Source organism: Motacilla alba, chromosome 2, assembly GCF_015832195.1.
Source record: "Motacilla alba alba isolate MOTALB_02 chromosome 2, Motacilla_alba_V1.0_pri, whole genome shotgun sequence".
Lineage (NCBI taxonomy): Eukaryota > Metazoa > Chordata > Aves > Passeriformes > Motacillidae > Motacilla > Motacilla alba.
In genome coordinates this window covers 25,780,668-25,803,050 of record NC_052017.1, presented here as the reverse complement: position 1 = coordinate 25,803,050, position 22,383 = coordinate 25,780,668, and the positions used below count along the sequence as shown (strand labels likewise).

Genomic DNA, 22,383 nt, shown 5'->3' with positions numbered 1-22,383 from the left:
CAATATCATTAAAGACTACAAAGACTATGAAGAGTTGATGTAACTGTGAAAGAAAAAAAAAAGAGGGAGGAGAGAAGTGCTTTATTGAATACCAAAGTTATCTTGATAAATGGGGGGATTGGTCTGAAATCAATAACAAGAAATTCAATAGAGACAAGTGCAGAGTACTACACTTGGGGCTTGTCTACACAAACAGATTAGTACAGCAAACTAAAGCATGAATTTACAGTGCACTTGCTGCTGCATACTAACTTTTCATGCTGACACTTTGCTAAGCAGTAAGTATAGCTCTCTGTGATGTCTTCTACTTCACATTCTGCACAGAGACAACATTAGTGCAGGCTACAAGCATCCACAGGGGAATCTGGTGTGGAGAAGCTAGTGTGCTGTAAATTTATACTCTATCTTACTGAAATTTGGTCGTTTAAATTCTATCATAGGCAGAGAAAAAAATCGAATGCACAAATAGAAAATGTGGAATTACTGGTTAGACAACATTACTGAATAAGCAGGTTGTATTCAGCATGACCAGCATAGTCAATGATAAGTAATGATAAACAACTATGATATTGGTGTTACATAGAACACTGTTACAAGTACATAAAAAGACACAGAAACATTCTGCTTTTCTCACTGTTGGCAAGACGTAAGCCAGAACAGTCTGCTTTCTTTGGTGTTCTACTTGAAATGGTAGGCAGGTTTTAGAGTAGTCAGAAAAATGCAGGCAAACATGCTATAAGAAGCAAGATTGCTAAATCCAGAAAAACTAGGACTGATGGCTGAGTGTGGTAACAGTCTTCAAAGATATTAAAGGGCGCTTTAAGAGAACTTCCTGCTTTTTTTTTTTTTTTTTCAGTCCAAGAAGACTTGGAAGGAAATAATTGTTTCATTTGCAATTGTCACATTCCATACCTGCAAGTGTTGATGTATACCATCCTGAGGGCTACAAGAGCAGGGCAACACTGTAAAAAGGGTAAATGGCTCCATCACTCTCCTTTCTAACATGTTCTAGGAGTGAGTGCAAGAACACCAGCAAGAAAGAGAAAGTGAAAGACTTCAAGATTAACTTTCTTTGAAGAAAAGGTACAACATAGAGTTTAAGAACTACTGAGTTTGGAGACAATTTACCTAGAAAGAACAAGTAGTTGAGCACACTGAAGGGTGCTAAAAACTATTCATAGACAAATAACTTTCCATGTGGTCTAAACATTCTTGAGCCTTTCTCTGGGCAGGAGCTCAGAAGTAAATAGCTTTGCAATTCCTTTTCATTTCTTTTTAGACCTATAGCAGCCTTGCTAAAATGTAACCTTCTGGTGGCGTGTACTTGGCTCAAATATATTATTTGCAATTTACTATGGATCAGCAGCACCTATTGAGTGAAGCCTAACAAGAAGTCACTGGGGCTCTAATTTTATATCTGATTATTTACCACCCATTTTTCAGTTTCTTATCTAACTAATCTTCCTCATATTTGCTATATGTAAGAAGAAATCTTAGTGGTATACTTCTCATAGTTGAAAAGAGAAATGAATATGTAAATTACAATATATGCAAATTATGCTTATATTTATATGTGTTCTTTTATTATTAATTTGCATTTGCTAACTTAACTGTCATTCTATGTGCCTCCTAGTTATCCATATATAATTTTCATTATTGAATGTGTTCTGTGCTGAATTTACAGCTTGCATGTTATGATGGATTTAACCCATCAAATAGTAGGACCCAGCTAGCCTAATAAATAAGCTGCATTTCTCTTCCACAAAGACAGCACATAGAAATAATCTTAAACTGAGAAACCAAAAATCAGTACCTGCTAGAAAAAGAGTGAAGAGTAAATTTAAAATATGCCAACTGGATGAACTAAAAGTTCTGGAAATTTACAAATTCAAAAGGTCAAAGGGGGGAATACAGTTACAGAAAGTTAGTTGCCTTCTTTTGGCAACTAGCCATCAGATGGTCTAAGTCATATAAGAGTAGCAAGAGGAATCCAGTGTAAAGCCTTTTTAAAATGTTAATAATATCTGGGGGAGAATAAGACGAAGTGAAAGGAATAGAATAGGCCTGCAGGCTAGCAGTTACAATTGTATATTAGCCTTCTACCTAGAAAGATACAAGAAATAGCAGGAAACTAATTGGAAATGGTGTGTATTTCCTAGGAATGATATGAAATTTTATTACTGATTTGTTCTACCACCAAGCTAATCACTTTGCCTTTAGTGATATTTAGACACAGGCAACAACTTTTTTTTACATGAGTTCCCTGTCCTAGGAATAAAGTAACTACTTATTTTTTTAATGGCATACCTAAATCCTTACCCAAGGATTAGTTACGACTACCCCTTGTTACTTAGTACTTCTAAACAAGTTCACACAATCACCTCATTAGATCAACTTTTAATAGAAAACGTAATTATGTATTTCATCCCTTCCTATGTGTAATCACATCAGTGAGCACTACTCACATCTGACCTGAAACAGACAAATGGACTTCAAATCAAAGTAAGAAAAAACACACCAAACAGGGAAGAAGGCAGGCCAGAAATCAGTCAGAAAAGAACAACAAAATATTTCCTATCTTTATGACATCACAGCAGTTAGCTAGAAGTCTAAGTAATGTGTTAATGAAGTTCACAGACAATTCCTTCACCTGTGAGGTTAGAAATGTATTAAAAATGGGTCTAAAGAGGTAGACTTGCATAAAGTAGTGGCAAAGGAGCGTAGCCATGAATACATCTGAAGACTACTACTTCAAAACTCAAATGAGAAGGAACACTGGAAAGCAGCATAATTAAGACTTGCTTCTAAAAGAAATAATAGTGGAGAGCTCATTAGCAGTAAATTTTTTTGCAATTTGGGACCTGAGAGAAAGCACCGTAACTATGAATATGAAGGAATTTCATTAGAGAAAGGCGATGAGACCCTTTATCACTGGAATTCCATGTAAAATATTGCATTCATTTTGTAGTCTTTAACTGTATTAGAGAGTGATGATATGGGACTTGCTCTGAAAAGACCGATGCAGTTCTTTTGGAGTGGTTAATTAAAAGCAACTTTGCAGGTAATACTTGTGCAATTAGCAAAAGGAAGTAAATTGAGCAAATTTGTGTGATTCCCATGAATAAATGAAAGGGATGCTTTTACCTCAGTAGGAGGAAAAGCCTTCTTTTGGGAGAGGAAATTCAGTAACACCATAGTCTGCAGGGTAAAAAACAGAAACTTGCTCAACTGTAATTCCATGAAATGAGATGGTACTGGAAAATATGGATGAGATCTTGAGAAAAAATACAGTTCGAAGTTTGTGAGTATTAGTCCTGTTTTCTGAAGGGCTACAGCTAACTTACTGAAGTTCATCAACTAAAGGTTTCAGTAGTTTTTTCTCAAGTCAGGGAAGATTCATTTGGGAATTCATTTGATACACAAGCTGTGTTGTTAGTGTCTGTCCACCTTATTAACTGGACACGACCTACAGGTGATTAGCAAAATGAAGACTAGAGCACCTATACACCTATTTATCTGTTTGTTTCATAGAGTTTAGGAGTGAGGTCCACACTTAAAATGTTAAAGTTAATCATGCCTAAATAACTGCATTTCTTATGCCTCTAGATTTACAAAAATATAAACATAAACCCAGAAACAGACAAACACAACAAAATTAGCATACAATGAACTCAAGATCACAATGGTCCCGTCCTTTCAAGTTCTGTTATTGCTGGTTTGTTCACTATCAGCAATCACAGTTCTGGACTCCACATGTAGCCAGCTGAAAGGAGTTCAGAGTATTTGCCTCTGGAAGAAGCATGTTGCAACTGTAGAAATTTCCTTGCAGAAAATTCCATCTTTATTTCCACTCTATAACTAATCAAAATAAATTACTTCCACAAAAGAAATTTTTAAATGCTTCATAAATATGTCATAATTAATTTAATAATTATAGCTATTGGATACTGGAAGAATTAATATGACTTTTCATTTACACTCCATGAGCGATCTCAAATTTTCCATAGGTTACCTGTTTCTAAGTAGGCTTTTGCATCTCATTCCAGATTTTCTGCGACCTAGATGAGGAACTAAAGATCTCATGTTATTTATGCCTTTGCCAAGTCTGGTTTTATTTATTTTCTGTGATGAACAGATCTGCAAGTACACTGGGCTTCTCCCAAAAACTCAGTAGCCCTTCCACAAAATAGTGATTTACTTTTTGGAATGGCTAATTGCCACATCTTCACTGATGCGTATGAATGGCTTCAAACTTATAAATTTTCTTTTGGTGCCTCTAATTTCTTATTGACAACAAGTCATTTCACACACCACTTAAGCCTTCCCTCATAACAATATCCCTACTAGATACATGACTGAGGTACAGTTTGAACTAGAAATAAATCCCAAACATGCTCCATTTTCTCAAATTCCTTCTTTGACAATGGGAATATAACTCTCTTAGAATTAAAGTTCAAGTGAGTCATTGGCTTGCTCCTGATCTAAAGCACCTACAAAAAACTGTATTGCTTCTTTATCCCAAAGGCAAACTAAGATAAAGAATTCAAAATTATGATCATACACAGGACATCGGTCTAAGCACAAGCAGAGATTCACCAGCTGTGTTCCTCAAACAGAATTAAAACATTGTATAGATATTTTCCAACGAGAAAATGCTCCTGTACAAAATAAAGTAATCTGCTTGCTAGTTTGGGTACATTAACTAATTAGCACAGAATACAGAAAACAATGAGAAAAATGTTATTTTTAACTATAAGATGGATCAATGTTTTTGGAGAAATGCTACAAGTATTAGATCATATTGTCATGTGTATACTACTCAAGGAAATATAATAGTTCCACAGTCCCAAAATTTATTGTATATTCACATATGACAGTTTATTTTTAATGAATGCTCCTCTTGCAAGCAGCAAAAGGTGTTAACCATATCGATAAGTGTTAACCATATCCATAGATATTTATTTTGTCAAATTAATCCAGAAAATTATTTAATCTGCCAAATTTATAATCATTTTAGTAAGATACTGACCATTAAAAAAAAGAAAAAAATTGAAAGATTATTTTCTTATAAAATACTCTGTTTTTTCAATGTCAAAATATTTTTGGAAATAGTATTCATATTCATAAATTAAAGAGGCAACTGTAACTAATTAGAGGGTCAAAAGTGCTTGTATTTCATTGAGGGATGTATGTATGAGATTTTAAAAATACTTTTTTCTTTTGGAACTGTGTATATTTAACAAAAAAATCATAAAGAGTATGCTTCAAATTTATAAGTACATGGTTCACAAGAACTCTGCCGTACACTGTCTTGGAAATTAGTTGCTCTTGGCATCCAAACCATTCCCGAATAGGCATTGTATACATTATATATTATGCAGCTCCTAACCCAACAGATCCTTGATGCAGCCATTTGAGGTCTCTGGCAGTCCTAAGACATGAAGTTAAGTACAAATCACTAGAGAAAAGCTGCTCTTCCTTTACAGGAGGCAGTCAGATTCAATTTGACTACCTCTGCCATGGAAGGACAATAGAAGGACCCACAAGATGCCAAGACTGAGGTTCATTGTCTTGTCTTGAAGAATAATTGTTCAGATCACTTGTCTATGCTTTAGGCTGGTTTTACAGTGACCTTAGCAGATATTTTTTAATCAATTTTCTTCCGCAGTTCTCTAACACATGATTTTCAGAGTAGTTTATGATATTCTACTACAATTGCAATTTACAACACAACGTTCAGAGCTCCTGAGGATGTGATGATTCAATCATAGTAAAACTGCCCTCTGACCAAATGACTTGAATAGTGTTATTTAAATTTCTGTGCCAACATGTATCAGAACACTACAAAACTTCCATTCTGCTCTCCTATAAACGGAGTTTGAATATTTCCAAGTTTACTGTAAGTTACTACTGTAATTTTCAATGTTTTCTGACATTATTACTTTTCAAGTAAGGGCAAACTTTGAAAAACAATGTCTGTATAAAGATGAATTTATTAGTTTGCTTACTATCAGTGTAAGAGGAAGAAGGGAGAAAGGGATAAAATTTTACAAGTGATTTCATAAGGAGACAAGATAGTATATTTTCTGCCCCAGGCTGAAATATTTTGATAACAAGTGAAAGCCTAACAGGTCACCACCACTGTTTAGAACTTTAATCAGTGATTTTTGCAGGTTTTTTTGCAAACCACCCATTTCCTAGATCTTGGACTTCTTTTTGCAAAAGCAAAGGAACTGACACATAAATAATATCACTGATCCATGCAAGGCAATTTTAATATACTGATACTTGCTCAAGTGCTTGATCCATGTATTTTTCTATCAGAAATAATTGGTTCCATTAAAATATCTCTAACTGTGATTCTCTATGAAGTGAAAATAAGAGCCAAAGCATGATTTAAAAGTTTTTTTAAAAAGGGCGAACAGAAACAGTCTCTTCACTTAAAAATAAGTAACTTAATCTTCTTTAATCCTAAAAATATACCTTTAGAGATATACATCTTTATTACTCCTAGAATTAATGAGTTATAGTGTGGCAACATTTGCCTGGCCTAGCACTCCATTAAGGCATTGTTTGTGTGCAAGACCCAGACACTCATACATACATCGTTTAACTGACTTAACACATTCAAGTTCAATAAAATCCTTTTCCAAATGACAAAAACAAAAACATTCTTTAACAAAGTTAGTAAACACAAAATATTTCCCAAATAGATTGAATGAAATGCAATGAACTAGCACCTAAGTAATAAATTATCTATTCTGGTATTAGATCACTGTTTCACAACTCAATCACCAAAAAAACTCTTTCAAGTTCGAACTCAACAATTCTTATGAAGAATAGCAAACTCTTCAAAAGCTTAAGACTAATTAATAGTATGAATGACTGTGACAGAGGCAGATAAAATACCAACAACCACAATTAATAGGATCAAACATTGCATGATGAATAGTTCCTTTTTGTATGTATGCCACCTGAAAAGTGGACAAATGTTTATATATGAATAGAATGTATATGTTCCATATATTTTTGAGAAGTTTTTAAAAATATAGAAAATAATGGAACTGTACCAGCAATAGTATTTCACATCCATGTTCCAGGAATATAAACAAACCATATAATGCTCAATTATAATATAGATTGCTAAGATTGTTAATTATATTTAACACTGGAGTCCTACATACTATTAAATGGAAATTTGTATTGAAATCAATAGTAAAATTCCCATTGATTTAATAGACCCAAGATCTAACTATTTGCAACAGCACAAATTAATTTATATGGTTTATACTCATAACAATTACTTTTCATAGAGCACAAGGGATAAACACTACCAGTTTAATCATGATCCCTTAAAAGAAAAAAAAAAATATGTGTCAGCATATTCCTGAATGATATCAGAATACAGACTACATAGTTTGGAAAATTTCTTTCACCAAATCTAGACATGGTCTGGGGTCACAATTTTGTCCTGGGAAATGTCATACATAATGAGGAAATTCCCACAAGCATATCTATTCAAAGAAGCCAAAGCAATAATAATATGAAAGTCTCCTACTGACACATCAGTGGGAAAACATTTACTTTCAATAACATTATCCATTTGCTTTGTTCCATTCTCATTTAGGTTCTGCGCATTTCAGCAAAAGAGGTCCTCAACTGGTAGTTGTTTTGAACTTTTCTGTTCTTGAAACACTAGTAGAGTGTTTATTGGGATTTTGGAGAAGCTGTTCTTAATGCTGCACATAGTTGGAAGCTGACCCACATTTGCATCTGCAGTTGTGACCCAAGAGCACAGAACATGAGGGCAAGGGTGGAGGTGGAAGGGGAAAGAAAACTTTTCCAGGAATGATAATTCTGAAAGATATGATATGAAATACTGAGTTCTTTGGGCCGCCTTCTTTTAGGCAAGGACTTCTTACAGTTGCTGGTTTTCTGGATGTTGGGGGTAAAGTATGCCACTATCCACAAAATATATACATATAAAAAAAGCCATGAGCTTTTTCTTACAGGAAGAAAATTCCCTAGTACCATAAAAAGGGATCTCTTCATTCCATAGAGATCAGTACCTCACAGGAGGCTAGAATTAAGGCAAAGACAGGCCTTTGTACACAGAGAGTGGCTCTATGTTTTCCCACTTCTAAATTATAATGACCTATTTTTAACAAAGCCCTGCACCTGTAATTTCTTATCGGAGTTGGGGCTTCTGCTTGAACTAGCAAGACTTTCAGTAATGAGATCTCCTTGCTAGGAAAAGGGCTCAGGAAAGTTTTATGCATTCAACATATATATGTATTTGCACACACTCACACACACATGTACCTACACACACACAACTATGCACACACACAAATTCATAAATAGATGTCTATAGATGTAAATATGCAAAGAGACAATATTGAAAATCATATTAGACTTGGAGTATTACCCGCTTGTCAGAACTATTTAAACTACTATCTACACAGTACATATTGAAACTCAACTTTAAGATTTTTATTTTTATGTACAGTTCATTTTTTTTCCTCTGGAAATAAAATATCTAAATACAGACAGACTGTAATGTTGTATATGTATAGCTTTCAACAATACTTTAGCTGAATAAATGCTTTGTACATAGTTCTGTCTTTTAATGGAGTTTACAGCTACATTGATGGATTCCTCATTTCCTTGATTGTTTTAAACAATAACAAGCAGAGAGACAATTACAAGTTAATATTAATAAGCAGCTCAAATAACACTGGTTAAATTATGTACAATACAAACCATTCATACAAATGAAGACTAGGATATTGAATTTGTTACAATATTTTGTAATAAAGATAAGACAGCCACTTATAACTTACATGTTGTCCGCCAGGTATTTTCCTTCTTAGAGATCAATTCCAGTTTTTAAGTAGTTTAGCTGGCCTAAACTCAAACAAGTTTAAAGAATCAGACCTTAAAGAGTCAGAGAAACATTAAACCAGAATGTCTGCTCACATGTAAATTCCAAATGTTTGCCCATCTTTACTAGAAACAGGCTTGCTCCATGGAAAAAGAGCCACCAACACCACCTTGAATGTGCCTACTGTGTGCTGGGAAAAGTCAAGACACTTTGCTATGTTCATATAATACGGAATACTGAACTCTAAGCACACTTTTTTCCCATTTTAACAAGTACTTATTCCTACAGTATTATTTACCAGTACAGCTGCTCCAAGCAGTAGAATGCATGAGTGGGGATTATTGATTGGCATGTACTCAAAAGACTTTCAGGAGATTTCCATAACAGTCTGCCTTAGAAACCTTGTACTGTCTAGTTAATCCATTTTGCTTGATGATAGGTTATGCTGAATCCGTAGATATCAGACAATGAAAGATTTCTTAACAGGAATCTCAATAATGTGAGCTGAAAAATGTGTGTGTGTGTGTGTCTCTGTGTATGTGTATGGTTTTATTTCCAATCCATAGTGATTTACACCTAGATGGATACACGGAGCTGACTGGGCAAAAATTACATTAGATTGTTTTCCACTAACATATTTGCAGCCATTTGACATCAGCAGCAGCAGGTAGACACATTCCAGGCAATAGATGTGGCCTTCCTCCTTGAGGTTACAGCCCTGTTATTCGACCTCTTTTATTCCCCAGGCTTCAGTCTCAGACACAAGTTGGTCCTCACCCTGAAGGGAAGTAGGGTGTGTCACTGTGGTAGTTGTAATCAGGACACACCTTCTGTACTAGTTTATAATCTGTACTATAAAAGGAAATGTAAATACAGATTACTTTAAAGGGCTTGGAGCAGAGCCATGACACGTGGCTCTGGGTCTGCTCCTGATAACAGGTTTTTGAAGGGTCATAGTTGCAGAGTGTATTCTTGGTAGCCTTGTCAACCTTTTCGTACTCGATTCGGCAGTTAAAGGACTTGGAATCTTTGGCATCAATCACTGTCTGTTGTGCCAAGTCAAATTCCACTATTTTTGTAGGGGGCACTAGGCTCACAGATACATTCCCTTGACCAGTGGAGTTATGCCTGAAGTAAACACTAAACGTCCCATTGCCATGGTCAACGATTTTCCCTGTTATTAACAGATTTAGCTTCACAGTCTTGATGTTGGAATGAAAATCTCCCCAGCCAAACATTTTCTTAAATTTCCCAGTCTTGACGATGGGCCGTCTCTTAGCTCTGGGCCGAGGCTCTTGCAGATCTGTGGAGTTCCTCAGCCAGTCCCAGAGATCTTGCTCAGAATAAGTTTCTGGGGCATCGTATCGCAGGTCCAAATCTGTATCATTTTCCTTTCCACGAAAAGTCTGTGACAGCAGTCGGCTGATGGACAAGTCTTTGCTGCTTTCTGTCCATATGTGCTTTAGTGTGGATTTGGAGCTTCCTGATTTTAGAAGTTCTGTTTTTCCTCCATTTGTTAAATTTGCACAGGTAACCTGAAAGAGAAGAGAAGAAGAAAGAAACAATATATTGAGATATGTGATACAAACCCCATCATTTCCACCTGAGACCAAAATAACCAGATTTCTTAATCACAGAGAAATATTTCTTTGATAAATTAAATTGTACCTCTCCACTCAGTAAACCAAAAGAGCAATGCCTGTTTTCCTCCACTTTCCAAGTAGTTATTACTCAATTCTCCTTTTCCAGGTTTTTTAAATTGGCCTTCAGATTTAATCACAGACATTCACGTTATTTGTCTGCTATGATGTCTGTAAGTGATGTGTGTAATGAATTACTACAAAAACTGAGGTACACAGTCTTGTCATCCTTCAGGCTGTATGTGGCATCTCAGAGTGAAGTGGTCTTGCTTGAATGTTCACTCTGCAAGGTTGCTGTGTCTTCCACCATCAGAGACACATTCATTTATTTTTGCTGCCCCTGGAGTCCACTGTCAGGGTGCTGTCTTGGTGGTGCCAGCCTGACCATGCTTGGAGTCCTTGTCATTATGAATCTAATAATAATAATACAATTTCCCTACTCCTTTTATGAATACTCATTGGTCTATGTTCTTGATTGGGATCTTCAGTCACAACTACAATATTAATAACAGAATAATGAAAATTTTAATCAGTTTTGAGTTGACAGCTGTACATACAGTGTACTCCACATCAGTTAATGCAGGAGGAGTCGCGGTGTTTTCTAATAACCCCTTATAGATCAACTACTGGTTTGCCTTGTCTGTATCTAATATGACAAGCATTTCTCCTTTCTCGCTTCACTTCTTTTTTCACCATTTCCTCCCCAAATTAAATAGAGATCTGTGTAAGACAGAAAGCCTTTTGTATATTTACAAAAAAAATTTAAAAAATAGAGGCACCAATTTAAAAGCAGTAATAAAAAAATCCTGCAAATCACATTTTAAAAGAACAGAAAATCTTGCACCAAGTTCCTACAAAATAATATATTTCAGACATAGCTTTTCACAAAATTTACTGTCAGAGCAATTTGCCTTATTTATATTTTTTTCTCTTTGCTTTAACTGAGTGGAAAACAGAGAACAGATGCAGGCTCACAACTGTCTAACATGCAGCACTGGCAGAGAGCTCTAACTGAGCGTACCTGGGAGGGCTGGAATTCGTGCAGGGTGGATGGAAAGGGTCTGACAACATGTGTAGTCCCATTCCCCCTAAAATTTGTACCACACACACTGCCCAATTTTTTAACATTTGTACTGTTCTGAAGAGGCCATCAAGTTTCTTATTTCCCCTTTCATAGCTACATAAGAGATTCCAAATATGCCTGTTTTATTCCTCTGTGTTCTGGCACTGATTTATGTGCTTCTATCATACTTGCAATTATATCTTTCTCTTCACTTAAAAATGAATTGAGTGCATTCCATACCTAGGAAACCCATTGGAAACCAGAAAGTATTTAAATCATGTCCCCTCCCTACTGGTACAACTGGAGGTATATGTCACGGAGGATATCTATCACAGCATGGCCTTTTCATTTCTTAACAATCATGAAATTGAAACATACTTTCATTAACTTCAGTAGTTTTCCAAGGTCATTTGAAGGCACATACATAAAATCAGTCTAAATTGTGCTAATACACTGATCACACAGGAGATATGCCCCCAGCCTTTTACAGCAGCTAAATAGGTAAATAAATCTGTCGCAACCTACACTATACCTGTCCAATCCATTTCATGTGGGGCCAGTAAGGATAATAGATAAAATTTGGATTTAATTCAGGATTTTGCCAAAGAGACAACTTCCCCTCTTTTGAATGGACAGAAGGATTAAAACACAGACTAGCATTTTGATAGCCAGTTCATAGCTGCATCTTAGCAATAACACAGTAGGCCAGGAGAGAAGGCTGTAATAAAATGCACTGATGGTGCACTGGTTAATGAAGCAGCAATGAAGATGTCACAGGGAGAGAGAAAGAGACTCAGAATATATTATTTTTTTCTATGGCATATGGGGAAGGAGGGCAAAATAAGAGAAGAAATGTGGTTAAAAGAAAAAATGTGCCTGTCTAGAATGAATCTGTCAACCCACAATGAATCTAAGCAGTTAGGTAGCAGAGCTAGTAAACCAGCAATCTGTAGATAGGATATAGACTGCTTACCACTCTTATTTTCTTTGCTTACAGTTTGTTTTTCCTTTGTTTTCCTCTCTTCATTTAATGATTTACATTTCATAGGATTAGACTACCAGTTCCATGTAACAATATGTAAGAGTTTAAAAACCTTTAAAATATGTTTCTCTTTTTTTTCAGACATGTGAAACTGAAGACTCAGGAAAGGGAGGAAATTTTCTGAAATGATCGATGACTGATCCTATACGTGGTTTTTTGAAAGCCAGAGTATTTCATGGAAATGGATGAATTCAGCCATATGCATTCTGTACTGCTTCATAGCCAATCTAACAGATACAACTGATTGCTACTGTCATTGATTTTGTAATACCTGAACAATTTCCAGCTGCGCAGTTAGTCCTGAGACCTCTGTGATTTTCAGTGTAGGTAACTGGTTGCATTCGTGAGTAAAGGCCTGAACCTGTCCTTCCTAGTCAAGAGTCTGTTAGCACTAAAAAAGCAGCCCACAAGCATTAATAAAAAAGCTTTAGAATTCATTGTGCTTCACTAACATTTTCCATCCAACTGCTTTTTCATATACTGCTAGTATACTATATGCTATAGAAAATATCCTCAGAGACTCACACACCCAATAACACAGAGCATTGCTGTGTAATAGAATTTCTGCAAATGCAGCAGTTCTTTCACATGAACTGATTCAGTTTTCTTTAATCCCTCTTCTTCTCAAACACAAGGTTGCAATAATACAAGAAAGAGCATGCAAAAGCATGAGATTTTGTGCTTAGTATTGTGAAGCTTAAACATAGACCTATTTTAGGGGTTCATGGAAAAAGAGCCAATTTAAATTGGATAATAAAACATGGAGTAGCCTAAATTCTATGGTGGTTTTCTTGTACTCTTCTTTTGGGATGCCTACATATAATTCAGAAACTTGCATATTCTACTTCAGCAATTAGTTCACTATAACCAGTTTTGCCTCCTTTTCCATAGCCTAGTGCCACTCCTAGATGAAACATCTGAAATCCAATTTGAATGGCTCAAGGATGGAGTCCATTTTCTTTGTAGCAGCTCATATGGTGCTGTGGTTTAGAGTTTTGACTGAAATGCTAGTAACACAGTGATGTTCTAGCTCAGCTGAACAGTGTACAGTACCAAGGCTCTCTCGGTTTCTCTCTCAGCCTCTCAAGTGAATAGACTGGGGAGGTGCACAATGGATTGGGAATGGACACAGCTGAGCAGAGAGCCTGAATTCACCGTAATATGCAGCATCATGCTTAGCAATTAAAAAAGTGGGGGTTTAAGAGGAGGTAGCCATCTTTTTTTCAGGAACTGGTTGGTCATTGTTCTACCCTCTGGAGGAGGTTGTGTATCGATGCAGGACAATCCCCAGCCAGAGAATGACGTGCAGTGACTCCATGATTCAGAAGGCTGAACAATTGCTTTATTAAGCTATACTATATTATATTACACTACAAACTAAAACTAGATCACACTAAAGAAAAACCCATGACCCTTTCCAACAGTCACAACACAGCTTTGACCTAATTGGTCAATCAGTCAAAACAATCATCACCAGAGTCCAATTAACAAATCACTCTCAGTAAACAATCTCCATAACACATTCCACATGTGCCAAACAACAGGAGCAGAGAGATAACAACTGTTCTCTCCTCTCTCTCTGAGCTTTCTCACTGCTTTCCCCCAGGAAAAATCCTGGGAGAAAGAATTATGTCTCTCTGTTCAAAGAGTATGTGAATACCACAGGTTGTATGTTGAGTGTTGCCTTCTGGTTTGTTTCCTTCTTTTCTTTTTTCTTCTTCTATTTATCCTTCAGTTATTAAACTTTTCTTTATCTTGACTCCTAAGTTTTCTTGCTTTTATTGTTCCATTCCTCTTCCCCGTCCCACTGGGGAAAAGGGGATAGTAAGCAAAGAACCATGAGGTGCTTAGCTGCTCACCAGTTTAACCCAAAACACCTCTGCAGTGCAATAAATCAGTGTTGCAAAAGGGCTGAGTAGGGGGATTTCCTCCATGACCGCATGGCCAGAAGTGGTTCTGAATGATGATGATGGCAGAAATGTTTGCACAGAAAAATAGTTAGGAGCAAAAAAATTTAGAAGTGTTTATCTAGTACTGCAAGTGTCATTGGAAAAGCACTTATTAAGCATGGCAGACTGATATTTGGTTCTGGTCTTGTACTTTTACTGGAAAGTATGGATTTCCAGTACCTAGTAAAGTCTACTGATGCCAAAATGGCACCAGGAGTTTTACTACTGCCTAGCAACTCTTCTCCAACAAATTGTTATTCAATTTCTACTTCTCCTTTGAAAAAGGAAAGACAGTGATTTCATTAGGCATAATATCAGAAAGCATCATTAAAACAACACAGGAATTGATCTGTAAATAATTTTTTTTAATGTATTAAAATAGAATACTCCATTCCTTTTGTATCTTATGTTTTGAGGGTGATGATTTTTTTTAATGTTTAGCTTCATTAAGCATATTTTAATTAATATAGTTCTTTAATTAAAATAGTTATTTTAGGACTTCCTAAAGAATAGGAAGTTTATTTATCTCAGAAATTTTGGAGTTCTCTTTGAAGACACTGAGCCATGAATTCTTTGCCAAGTCAAACCTGAACATTTGGAGCAGAGAAAATGAAGTTAAAAAGGAATTTCAGAAAACCATGAAGGCTTCAATTGGTGATTTAGGTCCTCTTCTCAGTGTAAATCAACCACAGGTATATTAACATTAATTTAAGACTGATCAATTTGAGATTTTAAAAAATACTAGTTCAAAAATGTACAGAATGCATCTTGATTTCTCACTCTTTTCCTTTTATTCTAGCTCTACTACATTTCATTACCTATAATTACAGTATTGGTTTAGAAATTATGCATTTATTTCTCTGAATATATGACTACTTCAGAGCAAATGAAAATGCAAACAAACAATCTAATACTCAAGGTGGAAAATCTCTCTCTTCAGGTAAATAACTAATCAAAAACCAAGACTGTTTTTATTGGCATAGCACTGTGAGAATTTGGCAGCACTGTGCTTGCAAATGCTCTGTATAAAAGAATTCAGAATTTTCTTTCCTTGGTAAGATATCACAGGTACAACAAAGGTAGGAGAGTATTGATGGACATTACAATAAGCTGGACCATTATCAAGGCAGGACAGCACACAGAAAGTTGTCACAGAGTCCAGTGTCCTTATATTCATCCTGTTTATGCAATGGGTGGAGGGAAAACAAGACCAAGTTTACCCTTCCATTTAGATCCATTTTTTCTTCCTGCAGCTGTCTACACATTGTATAAAGTTACCAGTGGCATGGAAATATTTTTTTTCAGTGAATAATTCCCAGAAAAGTAAAGGTCTATATTCTACAGGTATTTGGTAATAAACAAAGAAACTGAGAATGCAAATTAATGGGGATATGATTATAATGGGAGAGAGTAAAACACACTGAAGGACTCGTACCTCTTAAATAGACACTTTGGAAAGGAAGGACAAAAACAAAAAAACACATACATGGGTATTTCACAGAAACAGGCCTCTCTGGTTTTAACTTACAAACCTTTTTCCTGCACAATATGAAAAGAGTAAGGATGCGTGTTGGTTATTGAAAACTTCTGCAAACTCAGATGAGTCTGACAAACAGGACAGTAACCCATGATCTACAGTGTCAAATGAGAATTCAAAAGTGGCTATGCAGGATCAAACCAAAGACTCATTTAGAAAAATCATCTTGTCTCCAATAGCAATTATAAGAGATGCCTCGAGAAGGGCAAGAACATGGCAAGCATATTATAGACCCCTAATTTCTTCCCAGCTGTCCAATAATTCTAGTTTCTTCTGCTACATACTGTTTCTGCATATGTTTTCTGTTTCATCATTTCCCTTTCCATTTTACAATATTATGGTATCACATACAAAAATCTGTGAATGGAAGGACCAAATGAGCTTTCTGTTTCAGTAACTCTAAACAGACTGATCATCTGTGCATTTGTTCACTTTGACCCTTTGTAAACTTTTAACACTCCTAAGATACTTCAGCAATGAGTTACACAGCTCTGTTTCCTCCTAGGGTTTGTTTTTAACCTGGTTCCTGAGACCTCCTTTGGAGAGCCCTTCATATCGAAAATTCTGTCTCTATCCAAATTTCCCATGCTCCTCATTACTTTTCTTTACTGCTATTAAATATTTTTTCTACAAATACCGAGTGGAAAATTTGATGATTCCTAGCTAAATGAAGGAAGCAGCCTCCTTCTAGCTGACTAGTACGTGCCTCAACTATATCCATTCATAATAGTAAAAAGATATTGATCTCTTTTCCAGCCCTAAAAGCCTCCTGAATCAAGCAAATAATCCTTGTACATAAGTTGCTCTATACCTTTACCTATGAATTTTCTTTTTGTCCTTCTCCACTCCCAGTTCTCTTTTTAAAATGAGGAGACCAGAATAGTACATGGTATTCAGGATGTGGCACAACCATGGTCCTGTATGATGGCAAATATGGCCTTCCATTATTTATTCAGTCTTTTTTCTCTACTTATTCAAAGTATTTTATTTGGGTTTGGTCATAAAAGAGCACTGAATTGATTATTGACCATATAAAAAAGAACGTCTGAAGTTTTTAATAATGTTTTCTAAAGTAATCACTTTGGATCATTCATTTAAGCATAAAAAACGATAATTTGTTGTCACATAGAAAACAAGGAATGTAATTTTTTTCTTTACTATCTTTAGGTTAAGAAATTGAACTTAACATACACCATTACTGCAATTTTTTATAGAACATCCTTAAGAATCACAAAATTCAGAATACTTCTATTAACTCTGCTCAGCTCAGCTTTAAATGCTGTATTTTTCTGGTTTTAATCTATGAGCTATCATTCTTGCTTCAAATTGCCCTTGTTAAAACAAAAATGTAGCACCTGAGATTTTTTCATCAATCACACAACAGAGCAGTTATGCAAGACAAGAAGCTGATATAAATTCAGCTGACAACAGCTGATATAAATTCAGTGAAATTTAACATCATTGAAATTACAGTGCCTGTATCAGTTGATATCTCTTTGAGATCTGACTAAGAATCAAAGACTAATTAGAAAATTTGCCCACAGAAAGATGAGGGTACTAATACAACAGCAGCAACACAGCTTTGTTTAGGTGCATTATAATTTTTAATAATTGTTATCATAAAATATTAAGATATTGGAATGGCTCTTCTGCAAAACAAAAAAGCTAGCAAAAATCAAAATTTTACAGTGCTTTCTACACAATTAAAGTTGCCTTACAAACAAATCTGAAAACAAGCTAGTCTCAAACAATTTTCAGGAAATGCAAAGATGGTAAAACACCTAAAGTGTTTGGTCCCAGTAAAAATCCTTAAGAATTAGAGTTTTATTTCCTCTTGCTTGCATTCCTGGACTGTGGGCTAAGCTGTGACACTGCCACAAGCCCTGTGAATGGTAAAAGAATGATGAAAAAATATGACAGCCTGCCAGCTGTTAGGTCCTGAATTAAATAATATTCTTTTCCAGTCCAGACCATGATCTTGTGTGGGATTCACTGATCTATTCATTCACCTGGAATTCTAGGCCTGTTCCATAATCAAGAGAGAAACAGAATGGATTGTGTCCTCTACCTCCATGAATGTTGATGACCTTTCCAAATTGAATAAATGCTCTTCACCTAGTCACCCAGTAGTAACCAAGAACAATCTGACCTATGGTGCATAACTCACCCTGGAGACAATTCTACGGAGAGAACCCAAAGGCTGCAGGCTGGAAGCAGAGCAATGAATGCTCTGTGTAAATGCCTTCTGAAATTCTCCAGTCCTGCTGAAGTGCACTTCTCCTTGTACATCTGTAAGCATGCTGAAGCTGCAGGTGATGTGGTACTCATACACCAAGGCATGCACACTTGCTAGTATTGCTCCTCTTTTTAGATAGAGGAAATTCCCCATCTGGAGGTTTCCTGTAAGAAACAGTGTAGATTTGTACTATTCTGTTATCTTTTGAGTTTGATTCATGAAAAATTTTCACAAGTATTTAAAATCTGAAAAATTATTCTTCTTGATCCTATTTTGTTCACTAGTGACTAGAAGAATTGTTTAGTAAGCAGGCTTTTAAAAAATGTTTAGTCATCTAAGACAGATAGGTACTTTAAATCAATCAGACTTAGATTGTAATTACAGAAACATTTCTTCTAGTAGCAGTGCCCTAATGGATATTTTTCTCCTCCTCCTTTTTTTTCTCTGCTTCATTCTGCCAGTCTTACCTTCACCCCTGTGACAGTCAGATATATAGAAACATTTTCTTTATTCTTTCACAAACTTTCAGAGCAGAAATCAGACACAGAATTAAACATCCAAGCTCCTCAAGCTGTCTGGATAAGACTGGGACCTTGGAACCAAGAACCAAAATACAGAACCACAACAGGAAGTGATGAAAAGCCAGCCCTACAGTTTGTTCCACCCTTTTCCTGGAAAGTAGGAGTGAAGACGGGCACTGGTGTTACTGTTGTTTTTCAAAGAAGAAAACTCATTGTTTTCTCTCCAAACACATAGCTTTTAGAGCACAAAAATAAAAAAGGAAAATATTGCCATTGTCTATTTAATTTAAGAGTTTGAAAGAATTAGCAAGCCAAAATGGAAGTCTATCTGGTCCTGCACCATGCATTCAACAATGGCTAAGTGTTGATTTTATCAAGAAAGGCAAAATGAGGAGAAGAATATACTATTTGTACCAGAAAATATTTTTCATTTTCAAGCCTTTGCAGATCCAAGACTTCTTAAAGTTGCAGGTGGGGCTATGAATTTCTTCATTTTCAATAAATATCACTTACAAGCACTTGTCTGTTTCTGTATGAATCTTCTAACATGTGAAACACCCTACCACCTCATCTCTACTTCAGACTCTCAGAACTTCCTCATCTTGTTGTTTTGAACGAGTCACCTGCCAGCTTTAACTGATACCACCCAAAACCTGGTCCAGCATGACACAACAAAACCTAGGAAGGATGCAGCATTTTTCCTGTGCGGTTCAGGCAGAAGTTTGGTGCCTGGCTGCTGAGGCCAGGCAAAGCTGTAAATGTCTACAGCAGGCACTAGAGGAGCTTCCTGGTTAAAGAAAATGAGGTGTTGTCTGAGTTACAGCTGCTTCCAGAACTACGCAGCCCCAAAGGTATGGTCAAGGAAGAGTGTAAAACTGTAGGTTTCAAGTACATAGGAAATGTATGATCTTTTCCCAATCGATTTGTGGGCTGAATCTTCACCCACCAAGTCAATCATAAAAATCCTAGAGGAGCAGAAGGACGAAGACAGTGTGGTATTATGTATCTTCAAAAATTTCATTTTTGTGCCCGGTTAAGAAAGAATGGAAGGTGTACAGTTTGTAAATTGTCATTTCTCTTTCAGTTAAGAAAATATTATGCTATCACATATCAATCTCTGTGAACTGAAGGACCAAATGAGTTACAATACCCTGTGAAAAACTTCGCATTAGAATTTTACAGCTCTCTGGTTTTTGCCTTAAAAGAACAGAAATCGAGCCCAAATATTTCTGATGGCAGAGATGCAAGTGAATGTATAAAGATTTGGAAAAGGATTGAAATATAACTGTATGAAATATCCTATTAACTCTTGCCCTAAGTTTAACATTTTTGGAAATAATTTAAACTAAACTCTTGAAGCCTGCTGTCTATGTTGTCATTACAGATTTTTTACTTCAGTGGATTATGACTTTTGAAAATTCACCCCATCCCCATTCAGCAGGGGATTAAACTACCATGGAATAAATTAAAGTGGGTTAAAAATGTCTAAGAGAGTTTTAAAATCGCTGTATTATCCCAGTATCACAGAGTGCTGCTAACTTTGAAATGAAAGTCTAGCTAGGTAAATAAATTTTGACAGGGATCTATTGTTCTTGTTCCACATTCCTGTAAGCCTTCTTTTATTAATATTAGCTTGCCATTTTCTGCATACATGTAGAAAGTAATATTAAATAAAATTAGATTTTATATGAAAGGCCACAGAGCAACATTTTAATCAAAATTTGCACTATAGTTTGCTTTTTGTGTAACACACTGAAGAAAATATTCATTATCATATGAGTAGCCTTATCTTCTGAAGAAAGTGAAAAATATTATAATTTGACATATCCTGGTACTATATAATGGACAAGGCCACTGTGCACTGTTAATATTGCTCATTTTCTACATGATGCTCCCAGTCATCCACTGACAATCCAAAATTTAAATCAAATTAAATCCACCCAAAGAGTTTGTTGCTCCTGTGTCTGACGCTATATTTTTTCCAGAGAAAAACATTGGAATGTTGATACAGCTGAGTCACTTTCCACATAGATATTCATGGGTGCTCCCTAGAAATCTGAATTTGAACAAAGATGTCATTTGAGGAGATTTAACTCCCATTGATGTTGGCAGCATGCACATTGCCACACAAAGGAATTCTATATCTATACGAGATGTTTGGGGGGGAGGGCTCCCACAAATTCAAGAAATTCTATAGCAAAAATACAAACTCTTTTCATTTAAATTCCCTGTTCTTCACCATGAGTTATTCATTGATTACAAACAGCTGAATATTTCAGGAAAGGCATTTTAAAAACATAGAGGAAGCTGTTCCAATGTTCAGAATTTGACATATCCCTGCTAGCTTTTATGCCTTCACCTTCACCTTATGCCCTTGCTGCATACATGTACTAAGTTCTCAGAAGTCTTCTGTGATCTCAAAGAAGAAGGGTTTCTTCTCTTTGAATTTTAACCAGATACAACAACATACTGCCTTTTTAACTGTGTCTGTTTAATAGGCATTGCTCATTCATTTTTTTGGTCAGTGGATAGCAACAGCTATTAAAATTCATTTCTGAGCAAAGAAGTATATTTCTTTAAAGTTGTTCTAGTAAGAAAGGGAAATATTAAGCAGCTATTCTATTGCAAGTGTATTCAATTAATTTTTATTGAGATTTTCTTGAGGGTTTTGTCAAGGTCTGCTAATTCTTACAGGGGTGTGCTCAGCGGTAAGCAGCATGTGGGCACCAGCTCTGCTAGGCGAGCCAAGTGCTGAACATTGTTTTCCTGGCGGTGACATACACAAACATGCTGCAATGTTCCCAAAGTGCAAAAATGTCAAAGAAATATGGATTGGCCTGTTGGAAATCAGGAGACACCACATGTTACATATTTACAAGATCCAGGCAAAATTTAGTCTTGATCCAAATCTGAGCAGGACTCTATCATCAGTGTACATTTGCTCAGTCAGGATGCAGGAAAACCAAGCAGCCTCAGTAAAAGTCCTAGCCACACTTGCCTGCAGAGCTGGTCTTTATGTGACCCTGGACGCTGCATTACAAGAGATTACAATGCCATTAAGAGGAGCAGAGCTACTGAGTACTGGAAGGGGATACTATAAACCAATTTCTCTACATCCTATAAACTATTCATATTCAATGTATATGGTGCTTCTTTGTGCTGACTATCACTGAGCTTGCACACACCTGTTTTAAGGTCTATGGTACCTTTCTGAGCTGATCCAGGCAGATATTGTCAGGGAATTTACCACAACCAAACAAACAGAATAGAATACTCAACAGAAAATCAACATTGTCACTGCCTGATAGTAATCTTGTATTTTCTCCTGCAATAGTATCACACCTAATTAAAAGTGAAAATTTATAGCCAGCAGGATTAATCAAATTCCATATGCAAATAGCTGGCTCATGAGAGCCATGGTCCAATTGCTAATACTATCACTAAGGTCATTAATTTAAATTGAGATGAGTTAAGAGTCCTTTGGGCATTGACACATAAGTTGAGGGAGGTT

At 36.0% G+C, this 22,383-nt stretch overlaps 1 protein-coding gene across 2 annotated transcripts in view; it reads right to left on the bottom strand.

Moving 5' to 3' along the window:
• Positions 1–8,471: 8,471 nt before the first annotated feature.
• The window catches only part of NXPH1 (neurexophilin 1), a 138,951-nt gene continuing 125,039 nt past the window's right edge, over positions 8,472–22,383 (bottom strand). For both annotated transcript variants that reach the window (XM_038127938.1, XM_038127937.1), the window contains exon 3: positions 8,472–10,419. In XM_038127938.1, the coding sequence (XP_037983866.1) occupies positions 9,658–10,419 (762 nt within the window). In that variant the 3' untranslated portion in view covers positions 8,472–9,657. The remainder of the gene's footprint in view (positions 10,420–22,383) is intronic.